A 12,939-nucleotide genomic window follows, 5' to 3' on the forward strand; every position below is an offset into this window, starting at 1 on the left:
TCGGATCCCACATACACACCGGTTCCCGTTCACTGGCTGAGCGAGGGGCAGGCGCAGCACCGAGGGTTGCGATCCTGTTGCCGGTCCGGGTCCGGTACGGGTGCGACACTGAGGGTTGCGGTCCGTTGCCGGACACGAAAAAAGACAAAAAGGAAAAAAAAAAAAAAAAAGAAATAGACTCTGAAATGGTAGATAATTAATGTGCATTTTTCTTCAATACATATATATTAACTTTGCACTTTGTACAACGCACTGTGCTAGCCCTAGGTACATCAGTAAAATCAAGCAGACATAAGTCCTCTTCTCATGAAGACCAGGACCAGTAAGAAATACAATAAATAATTAAATACAGTAAATGAGTGAAGTATATAGCTTGTTAAAAGGTGCTTCATACTATGAGGGGAACAGAGTAGGATAAAGAGTGCCAGGGTAGGGGGGAGGGGGGTGAGTATGCCTGTGGAAAAGCTGACATTCAAGCAAATCCTTGACTCTGAGGGAAAGACCCGTGTGGATACAGAAGGAAAGAGCATTCGGACAGAGGAACTGTAAGAGCACCTTCTCTGTTCCAGGCACGCTGTGCTGAGTACTGCAGGGACACAGATGAAGAAGACAGGGTTTCTATCCCCAGGAGTGCACAGGCCACAAACAAGATTCAGGCATGGAAATAAATGCAGTGAAGCACTATAGTAAGGTAGAATTTTTCTAAAGGTCTCCATATTGAATGGTACAAGCTAAGTGAAAGTATAAGAAATTATTCCCATTTCAAGAATGAAGCCAGGCTAAGTGATGGACTAAAGCACCTCCTCCCAGGAGAGCTACTGCTCACTCTGGTCCTAAACTGATTCCTCCCCCAGAAGTCACTGCCTCTCACTGAGGCCCCTCGCTGTCCCCCTCTGCCCTACTCCTGAGAGGGTGTTTGACCTTCAGCTTCAGGCCTCTCTGGGCTCACAGTAACCCTGGTTCAGCTGAAGATTGGAGCACTAGTCTTTCTAACACAGAGCGGACCTTGGCCCTCTGGGGGTAGGCATGCCTCTGTGTCATGTGCTGCCAGTACCCTGTGTTGTTGGAGGAGAGGACTTCTCAGGCATCCTGCTGCTCACCCACCTGACCTAACGTATGGATTCCTGACATTGTAGGTGGAGGATAGTTCTTCAGGTTCCTCTCAAGACCATCCGTTCAGACTCCTGCTTCCTTTCATTCTTGACTGTTCTGACAGTGATGACAAATACCCCCTGCCCCCCACCCCAGTATTCTTTACCTCATGCTCTCCTCTCACAGGTAGACAGGATTTTTTAATCCCATTTTTACTATTGAGGAGAAGACAGATGCTGAGAAGTTAAATAATCTACCCCAAATCACACAGCCATGAAAGATGGAGCCTATACTTTTTCTGTCACACCAAATCACCTGTCTGGGGACTTGCCTCTCCTTCATTGCTTTCTGCCAGCCCTGGGCTTGCATTGAAAAGGACATTGTATATAAAAGATGTTGGTTGAAAGGTGCGGAACTCTTCCTGGGGATGCTTACCCTTGAAACTGTGTGTCATTAGTGTAGCAGCTTTCTCACAGGCCACTAGAGGTGGCCCATCCATGTGCAGCTGCCAGGATCATCTTTCTCTCCACAGTTCTTCCTCCTCAAGAACCCTCTTTGGTTTCCTGTTGCTTCTTATATTCAATCTTCTTCCTTAGTTTAGCATTCCAAGTCTTCCTTTTATTGGCTGCCCGCTCCCCATGTCTCCAAAAAGTCTTCATTTTCACCCCTTGGTGCTCTGGTTCAGCTGCTTCCACCACCCACAGAAGCTTTAGTAGCATTAGAGACTCCCTTCTCCTCAAGGGCCTTGCCAGCACCTCCTCTGTCAGTGTCTCTGCAACAGAACAGGGATCTTCCTAGATAACCCCACTCAAGGAAACTGTACCCATATGCTTTGTCCCCTCAGCCATTACTACTTTATATTTACTGTTACTTGGTGGTCATCCCTGAATATTTATTTGCTTTTCTCAGCTAAATTGTAGTCACTTTGAAGGCACAAACCAAATATCATAATTCCATAAGTACCTAAAAAGAGTAAATTCTTGTTAATGCTCTGATAGATTAATGTCTATTTCATATTTTACTTACCAGGTTTGCAAATTCTTAATATTCTGAAATTTTTCTCTCTTGTTAATAAAAACACCAAATTCTAATAATCAGAAAATAAAGTTGAAAGCCCCCAGCACACAGCAGTTTTGAGTTGCACTTTTAAACTCACTTCTTAATCCATTTCAGGGTTTCCAATTGTTCAGTTAATTCTTCTTACCAAGGGTGTATTACTCCCAGCATTGAATGATATGGAAAGAATGGCCTTTCTTTAGTGCATAATTGACTTTACTTTTGTTCATAGTTTGAAATCAGCCCTTCCATCTCACTGCAGTATTATATTGGGGGCGTTTTTACTTAGGGGGAAAAGAAGCTTTCTTCTACATGAACTTTTGTTACAAATCAGTTTATTGGGGGCAGTCAATGGGCAAGACCTATGAAAGGGTGTGGATTATCTGGTTAGTCCTTTGTGTGGCAAAAGGCTTAGATGCTGCTTAGTACTTGGCTCATTCTTCGTCATGGAAAGAAGTGGTTTTTTGAAGGATCAACACCTGACTGAGCCCTGCCTTTTTCATGGAAATATTTTCACCTGAGTTGCTCCTTATGGGACTAAGAATTAGCTAACTAATACTTACTTAACCTTGGAGCAATGTTTATCATAATCTGATCAGCAGATAGGCATTTTATTTAGGCCTTTTCTTTATAGAATCAGAGTACGCTGGGAGCAAAAATTTTTCCCCCAAATAGGTTATCACTCTACTCTTTTTCTTTCCATCAAGGGGCATGTTTGGGCACTGTAGACCTAAGATGAGTAGTCACACATGAATAAGGTGGATCTCCCTCTTGGGTTGAGCTCTATTTTTATTTTTAAGGCTGCATCCCAGTTTGATGCTGCTGGCAGCTTTTCCTTTTAAATGTTATCCAATGTGATTTATTACACTAATATATTCGAGCTGTTTTTTCATGATAAAGCTTCCTGATGAGCATTACCACACTCATTAATATCCCAAATGGCCCAGTACAATTTAATTATTTGGTAATGTTTTAGGGTGTTTTCTTAAAGATGATGCTTTACAAGTCAAGGCCTGAACTTGCCTGGGTCTTGACCTCTTTGCAGTGTTTGCAGTCTTGTTAAACAAGAAGAAAAGCAAAACATAAATTAGCGTCTCCATTATAAGTTGCTCTCTATTTACTAATCTTTCAACACTTTGAAGAGCATAGTCACTGTTAATGTAAGAGAAAGTTTCACTAGGAAAAAGGCAATGATTTTTAAAGTCTGGCTTGCTGGGATGAGTAAGAAGCTTTTTCCTCAATGCCATTCTTCTAAGGCCAACGTTGTCTTCTGGGAGAGAGGAGCAAGATGAGGGAGTTTGAATTATGGGCTATGGGACATTAAAAACCTAAGGAAAAAGAGAAGTAATAGTTACCTTTAATTGTAATAAGGATGTACCAGTGTGTGTGGCCTTTGGCATCTGTTAGCCTTCAGGGATACGTTCCCAAGTTTATTATTAGAATTCAGGTTTAAAAAATACTTTGAGTATAAAAGCACTACTCTTTTATTATAGTAGAAATTTATATGTCTTTTACATGTTTGTAATTACAACAACACCCCAGTTTTTGTTTTTGTTATTTTGCCTTTGGACTTGTGTATTTCTGCTCCTTCTGGCTTAGAATGTCCTTCCCGTTCATTGTCTTAATCAACCTACTCATTCCTTAAGACTCAGTCCAGGTATCATCCCTTCCAGAGAAAGCAGCTTTCTCTGCCACGTTTCTTCCCTCTACCTGACAGCCTTGTGCGTAGTATCTCACCTTTCTTTTTTTTTTTTTTTTTTTTTTTTTTTTTTTTCTTTTCCGGCAACGGGATCGCACCCCCCGGTATTGCCCCCCCCCCCCCCCTTTGGGTGTTATTTCCCCCCCTTTTTTTTTTTTTTTGTCTTTTTCCGTGTCCGGCAACGGGATCGCACCCCCCGGTATTGCCCCCCCCCCCCCCCTTTGGGTGTTATTTCCCCCCCTTTTTTTTTTTTTTTGTCTTTTTCCGTGTCCGGCAACGGGATCGCACCCCCCGGTATTGCCCCCCCCCCCCCCCTTTGGGTGTTATTTCCCCCCCTTTTTTTTTTTTTTTGTCTTTTTCCGTGTCCGGCAACGGGATCGCACCCCCCGGTATTGCCCCCCCCCCCCCCCTTTGGGTGTTATTTCCCCCCCTTTTTTTTTTTTTTTGTCTTTTTCCGTGTCCGGCAACGGGATCGCAACCCTCGGTATTGCCCCCGCACCTCGCTCAGCCAGTGAGCGGGAACTGGTCTGTATGTGGGATCCGAACCCTCGGGCGGGAGTGCCGCCGCGCTTCCCAAGCGGCGCACTATCCAGTGCACCACCGGGCCGGCCCCAGTATCTCACCTTTCTATATTGAAGTTGTAATTCTCTCTTTTGTATCTTTCTCCCTCTCTATTACAAGATCTATTACATATTCATCTAGGAACTTGGTAAATGTCTGTTGATAAGCATTTGATTTTTAGCTAGTTGATTTCTTAAAGAATAATAATGATTACCCTTTAATCTGTACACTTCACAGGTATACTTCTATCCCATAGTCTTTGCACAGTAATCTGTTATGCCAATGGCTAAGGGTAACAGAGGGTCTCAACTGTGTTTCTTTGATACACTTTTGCTTATGATGATGCATTGCCCATTCTTGCACTATAGATGGACAAAAACAATGAGTAAGATTGAGAAAGGTTAGCATACCTTATTGACAGCAGTGGTATAATATTTACAAAACCCAAATTGAAATTGTTTCGGCATCTGATCCTCAATTTTTAAAAATCTTTTCCTGCTAGCACACTTATTTGATGTCCTGAGTTTCTAAAATCCATCAATAGGTTTAATGATTATATTAAAGACTTATTTATGGATTAAGTGTGTATCATAAATCTAGTGACATAAGTTTGAAACTTATTCCTCTTTCATTTTTCAAGTAAACTTTTTAAAATGTGTTTTTCTTCATGAAGAAAGGCAGTATATGATTTGGGACTGGATCTTGTTTCCAACTTTGGCTCCATTATTTATTAGTTATTTGACCTTGAAAAAATTACTTATATCTGTGAGACTCAATAGCTTCATCAGTAAGAGAGGATAATACTAGTAGTTAATTCACATGATTATAATGAACATTAAGAGAGAGACTGATTGTAAGAGGTGACATACTGCAAATAGGATTAAGTGGAAATCTCCATATTAAATGGTTAGATACCCAGATCCCTTACCCCATTAACTCCCAGTATGCTGGTAATTAGGCTTTACAGCCTTCAAGGAGATTGGAGGACTCTTCTCTGAGAAAAATTTAATATACTGACCTTTGGAGGGACCCTCAATAATCAGCGAAGTCTTACCTGATCATCCCAGACACAGAGCTTCCAGTCGTTAGTTTAACTCTTAAATATGAATAGTCATCCAATGATCACCAGACACTTAAGGAAAGCCTCCAGTAAAAGCGTCCAGTAAACAAACAGGAAAAAAGGAACTCAGAGGAAACAGAGACAAAGCAGTGAACAGGAGAAAACAATTTTTTAAATCTAAAGCATTCACAGGGATCTAAAATAAGATATTGTATCCATGAAATATAATAGCACACAATTAAAAAAGAAAACATTCACAAAACAAGGAAGAGCTCTTAGAAATAAAAAATAATTTAATATAAAGGTTAGAAGAGAAAGCGGATGCTAATCCAAAAAGTATTAGAAAGAGAAAGAAAGAAAAACTAGGAGCAAAAAAAAGAAAAGAAAATTAGAATATTAATCCTAAGGAAGAAAATTAGAAGATTAATCCTAGGGGACCAGTATCTAACTAATGAAGATTCTCGGTGGGGAGATGAGGTGGGGGTGGGGGAACACAGAGAAAATGAATGAGAGAAAATCTCAAAGCAGCAATCCAAGGTATTTCCTAGAACTGAATGATTGGAATTTCCAGTTTAGAAAGGACTCATTTAGTGCTAGCAAAATGAGTAAAGAAAGACCCATCTCAAGGTACATAATTTTCAAATTACAGAAAATAGGGATAAAGAAAAGATTCTTAAAATTGTATATTAAAAAAATTAAAAAACAGGTTAGAACCAAAGGTCAGAGGTCAGATGACATTGGTCTTCTAGCCAGCAACGCTGAAAATTAAAAGTCAATAGAGCATGCCTTCAAAATTGTGAGAGAAAATTTATTTCTAACCTTAATTCTCTATACTAGCCAAATTAGTAAGTATTAGATATTAAAGGCAGAATAAAGGCGTTTGCTGACATGCAAGCTCTTTAAATTTTTACCTCCCATGCACCCTTTCTCAGGAAGTTTTTGGGTATACGCATCATGTAAAAAAGGGAATCAGTGAAGAAAAAGGAAGGTGAGGATACAGGGACTCTAACAGAGGAGAAAGTTCTAGAACTACAGCTGTGCAGTAGGCCTAGAGTGCAATCATTTCAGATTGAACTGTGAGAACGAGGACTCTAGGAGGGAAATGTCTTCGAGAGAAAAACCCAAAACTTTAAATGATTGAATGTGTTGAATGTATTGAAAGGAGATTTATGGTTGTATTTGTTTGGGGATGAACTTGTGATAAGTACCTGATAAACTAATAAGCAAAGGGGGAAAAGGCAGTTATTAACTCTAGTAAGAACAAAGTGTTGCCCAAGAAAGGAAATTTAATAGTGCTCTACATGACTTAGCTGTAAATCATGTTTACACAGTCATAATAGACACTGAATATAGATTTAACTAAAGACTGAAATAACTATTGGAAGGATTAGAAAAGGGGCGTTTGGATGGGGAGCTGGTGGTAGTGCAAAATTAATAATAAATATTCCTCTTCCATAATTGGAAGTCAGTAAATAATATTTAAAACTGAAAACAAAAAATCTAAAAATAGTAGTCTAACCTTGTTATTTAAAGTTAAAAAAGTAATTATATGAAGAAAAGCTAAGAAAGTTGAGAATGGTTGCCTCTGGAGAGAGGGAATCAGGAGTGCTGGCATAAGCCTGGCATCATTTTAAAACTTTTTTTGAATATTTGGGGGTTAAAAATAAAAATGAAATTTAAAAATATTAAATGAGACAATTATGTAAAGCACTTAGCACACACCTTTCACAGTTAAGTATTGCATAGATATAAACTATTATCACCTTATTCCTTCTAAAAAGCACTGTAAAGCTTCACGAAGCCAGCAGTACAGCCTTTCCTTTCATTCGTTTCATTTTTTCCCCACTTCCCACCATACTCGTGCCACATTGGCTCTGAGGAAGGAATTGCAAACATACACTTCGGTATCTTTCTATTTGGTTTGAGTATCTCCCTGATTTTCTAATCCATTGTTTACTGATGTGAATGAGGAGCTGCTTAGATGTTGCAGCTTTATGAATCACTGTGTTGATACCTTTGTTTAGATTTTCACGGAAAATCCTGAATCTCTTTTGCCTAATCATCTGCATTTCTGCAATTAAATAAATGGAATTTGCACATTTTGTTCAGGCTTACTCTAATTTCCTAGTCTTATTCTGTGCATTTTAACATGTTTTTTCACCTGTGATCAGGGCCGCAAGCTTCTTATCATTGGGACCACTAGCCGCAAAGATGTCCTTCAGGAGATGGAAATGCTTAATGCTTTCAGCACCACCATCCATGTGCCCAACATTGCCACAGGAGAGCAGCTGTTGGAAGCTCTGGAGGTGAAAACGGGTCGATGGATCGCACACTGTTTGTGAGAGGAAGTTGAGGCTGGAAGTAATGCTAAGGGAGCCACAGCTGCTGCACCTAGTGTTCGGTTTTATGGGCTAACCTAGAAAATGGGATGCTGGGATATTAAGTCCAGTCGTTTTCAGGAACTAGAAGATGAATATAAGTGACAGTGAATTCATTTCACATTCTTCCATGTAGGCAGCATACAAACTGTCAGGAATGAACTACTCTGTGCCCAGCGTGAGTAGTGCACACAGATTACATGGGCCAGAAACTTGGATGTGTAGGGGTAAGGTAATCACTATATAGAAAAATCAGTCATAGTGGCTTTCAGCACATTTCCTTGCATTTAGTAAACTGGAACAATGATTAAAGTCTTAGAAATTTCAAAGAAGCTACAGAAGTAAAAGAACTTTATTAACAAGTTTATAATATGGAAATGTTTTCTTAAATTTTTTAAGGATGATTAAGTCTTTAGTTTTTCTAAAAGATATTTATTAAACTTTTGATTAATATCAGTATGCACAAATGAATTGATGAGATCTGTTGGAAAATATTATCTAGCGAGTTTTTCAGCGGTAGTGGAGTCAGTAAGGCTTCCTCAAGACCCATAGTCTTGGTGTATGCTACCAACAAAATAGAAAGTATCTATTTGATAAATGTTTCCAGATTACCTGTTTGAGCAGATTTTTTATGTTGGGGTTGGGTATTAGAATTAAATTTGGTTTGCTTTGACACTTACAGATTGTTCCTAGAAAGGAATGTTAAAATTTTTAACATATTTATTATGGATTAGAGCTATTTTTCCCCCAGCAAATATATCTCTAAGTTATAATGGAGGTCGGTAGGAAAACTGGGTTTAAGATACCAGTTTTCACTTTCATGATTGCTCCTAATGGGTTTAGAAAGATCAGACTGGATTTTAAAATAGAGAATCCTCTCAGTTTGAACCAGTCAGGTAGTTCTTATCACTGTCCTTTTAAGGGTAAAAGTGAGATTTAACTAATGTTGTTGATGCACTTACTGTAAAAGTGTTTTTTATTATTATTATTATTTTTTTTTTTTTTTTTAGCTTTTGGGCAACTTCAAGGATAAGGAACGTACCACAATTGCACAGCAAGTCAAAGGGAAGAAGGTCTGGATAGGCATCAAGAAGTTACTAATGTTGATCGAGATGTCTCTACAGGTGCAGTGCTTCCTTCTCCATATGATTCAGATGTAGAAAGAAGCTTCATGATGTACCACGGTGTTTAATATTTCCTTTTGCTAAGGTTTTAATTAATTTATAATTCTCATATTATTTCTGAACTCAAATTGGTAGCCTTCTTCTGAGGTCAAACAATAACTTATTGATACTTTTCTTTCCCGCATCTTAAAATTTGAAAATAGAAAATATTTTGAAGTTACTTGTAGTTTTAATTTAGAGAGTCACTAGATCTTAAAACTAGAAAGGATTTCAAAGAGCAATTGTTCTGCTACCCCCTCATCTTAGAGATGAGCGTACTGTGTGTTCCACAGGTTGTCAGTGAATTATCCAAGATCACATAGCCAGTTAGTGATGGAGAAGGGATGGTGCTGTACATCAGAGGTCAGTAAGCCACTGCACGTGTACCAAAAGGGGTCTGGGAGACTGTTTTAAGAGACAAGTTAATTTGTTGTACAGACTAGGCTTGGGCTCTGTGTATTTTCCCCTGGCTGGGCTCCTAGATATTTCATGCAAACTACTGCAGGGTTGAAGCATCCAGGATCACAGAAAACTGAGCCCCAGACTGCTGCCTGGCCAAAGACAGATGAAACTTCTTTGACATTTTCTCACGTCTACTGGCAACTTACCTTCCTCTTTTTGGAACTCCACCCCTCCATGTGCCATCCTGTCTTCTTGTCCTTATCTAACTCACTAGTTAGATAATAAATGTATCTGTATCAAGCTCTGTGAGTTCAGAGGCTTACTTATTCCCTGTTGAGCCACAGTCCCTGGAACAGAGCCAGACACACAGTAGGATGCTCAGTAAACTTTAGTTGACTGAATGAGTAAATCCATCCCTGGTCCTAGATGGACTGACTGGCTGTATTCTAAGATTGTGTATTCCTGATCAGTCCTGCCATTCTGGCAGTGTGAGCAGTGAGTGGCAGAGGTGAAGTTGAAGTTTCATAGTTACATCTGAAATAGGCTCTTGGACCAATAACAAATTGGAAACATGAAATGAATGCTTTTTAGTCTTTTCTGGTAAATTTATTTTAAAATAAAATTTTTTTGGTTTTCAGAAACCTAAAGTTTAATCTAATGAACATTCAGATGGACTGTTTTTAAGTCAATTTATTTATTTTCCATTATGAGCAATAAATTAAAGTTACAGACTAATCACTTTGTTTATGCTTTTTGGTAAAGGTGTACATACAGGTATTTTGGCTCTTTCCTTAAAAAATAATAAATCTGTCAGATAATCAGCTCTACTTTTTTTTTTTTTTAGTTTCAGCACAATTTTTAAAATAATTATATAGAAGAAACTATGTGGGTTTTTCTCCCAACCCCCATCCCTTCCTCTTCCTTTGATGCCTACAGGTCAGTGATCAAGTTAATGCCTCTTATGTATGTGGGGTAGAAAGTGAGAGTGGGGCACTCAGGCCTAATCTTCAGCAACTGACACTTCATAGGCCTCTGAGTTTGAACCCCTTCATGTCAAATGGATTTTGTGCAGCTGAGTGAATTCTCTTTAGATCTGCCTTAGAGAGACTAAGTGAAGAGGCATGTAGTTTAGCAGAATATAAGTTATGTTACCTCTCTGTTCACTATTCACAATTCTGTTAAAACTTGCACAGTGCTCAGGATCTGCTCTGACTGGATGTCACCTGAGGGAATAAAGTCATTTATCTAGATTACTTTTTTCCTCCCTTTCTCTTGACTTTTAATTCCATAGCTACAGGCAAGTCAGTAAGTCGTTGCTCACACATATTAAATATATTTAATGGGCAGAGACCTGCAAGTACTAACTACAGCTGAGCTCCAGCCAGTTCCATTTTTTTTTAAAGAACTTGACAATTGATTCATATGTAATTCTATTCCCAAAGAGGAAAAATGTTTCTTTTGTTAGCTATTCACACTTTTTCTTAGTCCTTTGTAGTCTGACCTCTTAACTTTGATACACTTGAAACTTCTGTTCAGTGTTTTTCTAGGATAGAAGGGTAGAAATCTTAAGGAAAAAAAAAAGTGGTTGGAGGGGGGAATCCAGTTGCACAGCTGCACGGAGCATTTGAAAGCTATTCCTGGAGGGTAGGGAGTTCCCTCTTGGGAAACAGACTCCTGTCCTAAAACACATTTTAAAAGTTAGGTGTGTGTCTTAACAATAAAAATTCACCTTAAGGAATTAAAGATGTTTTTAATGATCGTTTTCTAGATAACTTTACATCTCTGGTGGACCAGTGAGAATAAAATATATTTTAACAAATTAGTGTAAATATGAATAGAAAATGAAAGCCAGTAGAGATAATTAATTATAATGGGCTGGCCAATTGGCTCACTCGAGAGAGTGTGGTGCTGAGAACAGCAAGGTCAAGGGTTCAGATCCCCATACTGGCCAGCTGCCTAAAAAAATAATAATGATAATAATGACCTGAACCAAGCACCTGAATCAGAACTCTGCCATCTTTTCTTAGACTTGTGACATTCTCAGTCACAGGAGACCCAGATTATCTGGAGATTGTAGCAGAGGAATCAGCAACACTCTTCATTTGTTTAGTTTCAGCGCAACTTCTTCATTAATTGCAAAGAAGAAACTATGCAAGGGATGCTGAAGCTCATAAGAAGAGCTAAAGTGTTGATTATGCAGAGTTAGTAAGCTGTTTTTCAGTCATTTAGTCAACCTCAATTTGGTTTCTTCAAGTTCGGTCTTACTTTGATATATTTTTATACCTTAGATAGATGGGTTGGATGTCATTTGAACCCTCTTGAATGGCCACCGTCTATTGTCACAGTGCTGCCTCCTCACACCAGTGCCAGCTGAGGGAGCACTCACATTTGTGTCTGAGTGACCAGACAGCCCTGTGATTTGGAACCTGGTGCGCAGCCATCTCCAGGCTGGGAAGTCCCATTCACTTCTTTCAAATGATGTAATCTGCTTTGTTGTGTACCAGAATACCAGTCAAAGAGCAGGTGACACATTTCTGACTCAGCAGAGCACTGATGGAAGTATGAAACCAAGCATTTCCTTGGCTTGAGGTGCATAGTTGTTAGAAGGTACCATTAACCTTTCTTCTTTATGTCTTCTGATGTATTTAGATGGATCCTGAGTACCGTGTGAGAAAATTTTTGGCCCTCTTAAGAGAAGAAGGAGCGTAAGTACACACAGCACTTAGACTGCCAGCCAGCTTATCACTCTGTTAAACCCAATGCCTATTCTAAGAGTTGCTATAGAGTGCATAACAATTTGACAGTTTTTCTTAGATAAATTTGTTTCCATTTATTAGAATTCTTCACTGTGTTGTAGGTCTGAGAGACCAAGCAAGGAAATTGGTTGTACTGTTGGTTTGCTCTCCCTGTCCTGCTTCGCAAAACTTCCTTGTCACAATGCAGGAAAAAACTCGATGGTACATATCTATTGGAACATGCTTTTACATGCGTGGAGCTGTGACCATTTTATTTTGTGAAGTGCTCATCTAATAGCAAGTGCATAGTGGGCAATATAGAAAAACCGTCAAGAAGCTTTTAGTGATTTTGTGATGAATGGCTTTTTGCAGACCTTCATTTGTTTTTTTGTGTGTTTTGGGTATTTCTTTTGCAGTAGCCCCCTAGACTTTGAGTGAAAATGGACAGTTCGCAACACACAGTGACCAAGGGAAGTAACCAAGGTGAAGATGGCCTGGAATCTTCACTTGTCTTACTCAAGATACTGGACTAAATGAAATGTTCTCTACCTTTACCACGTGCTCGCTGTGCATGATTAGTGCAATAAAACTCCCCTCCATATGCTCATTGAGATACTCTAGTGTTTTGTGGAAGGTGGAAATTTGTTTTAGAATGCTGTGCTTACCTTTCCATGCAAGCTAAAATGATTCCTTCTTACGCAGTCTCTCCGTATGGGAGACATACTGTACTTTGAACACTACAGGTTTTAAGCTCTCTACTACCACCCCCCCGCAAAAAAAAAAAAAAAAAAAA

At 39.1% G+C, this 12,939-nt stretch overlaps 1 protein-coding gene across 1 annotated transcript in view; it reads left to right on the plus strand.

Moving 5' to 3' along the window:
* NSF (N-ethylmaleimide-sensitive factor) overlaps positions 1-12,939 on the plus strand; it is a 123,570-nt gene extending 110,631 nt beyond the window's left edge. Inside the window, exons 17-20 of the mRNA XM_008581426.1 lie at positions 7,640-7,774; positions 8,857-8,970; positions 12,061-12,116; positions 12,563-12,939. Coding sequence (XP_008579648.1) covers positions 7,640-7,774; positions 8,857-8,970; positions 12,061-12,116; positions 12,563-12,584 — 327 coding nt within the window. The 3' untranslated portion in view covers positions 12,585-12,939. The remainder of the gene's footprint in view (positions 1-7,639; positions 7,775-8,856; positions 8,971-12,060; positions 12,117-12,562) is intronic.

Source organism: Galeopterus variegatus, unplaced genomic scaffold (genome assembly GCF_000696425.1).
Source record: "Galeopterus variegatus unplaced genomic scaffold, G_variegatus-3.0.2 Scaffold2354, whole genome shotgun sequence".
NCBI lineage: Eukaryota > Metazoa > Chordata > Mammalia > Dermoptera > Cynocephalidae > Galeopterus > Galeopterus variegatus.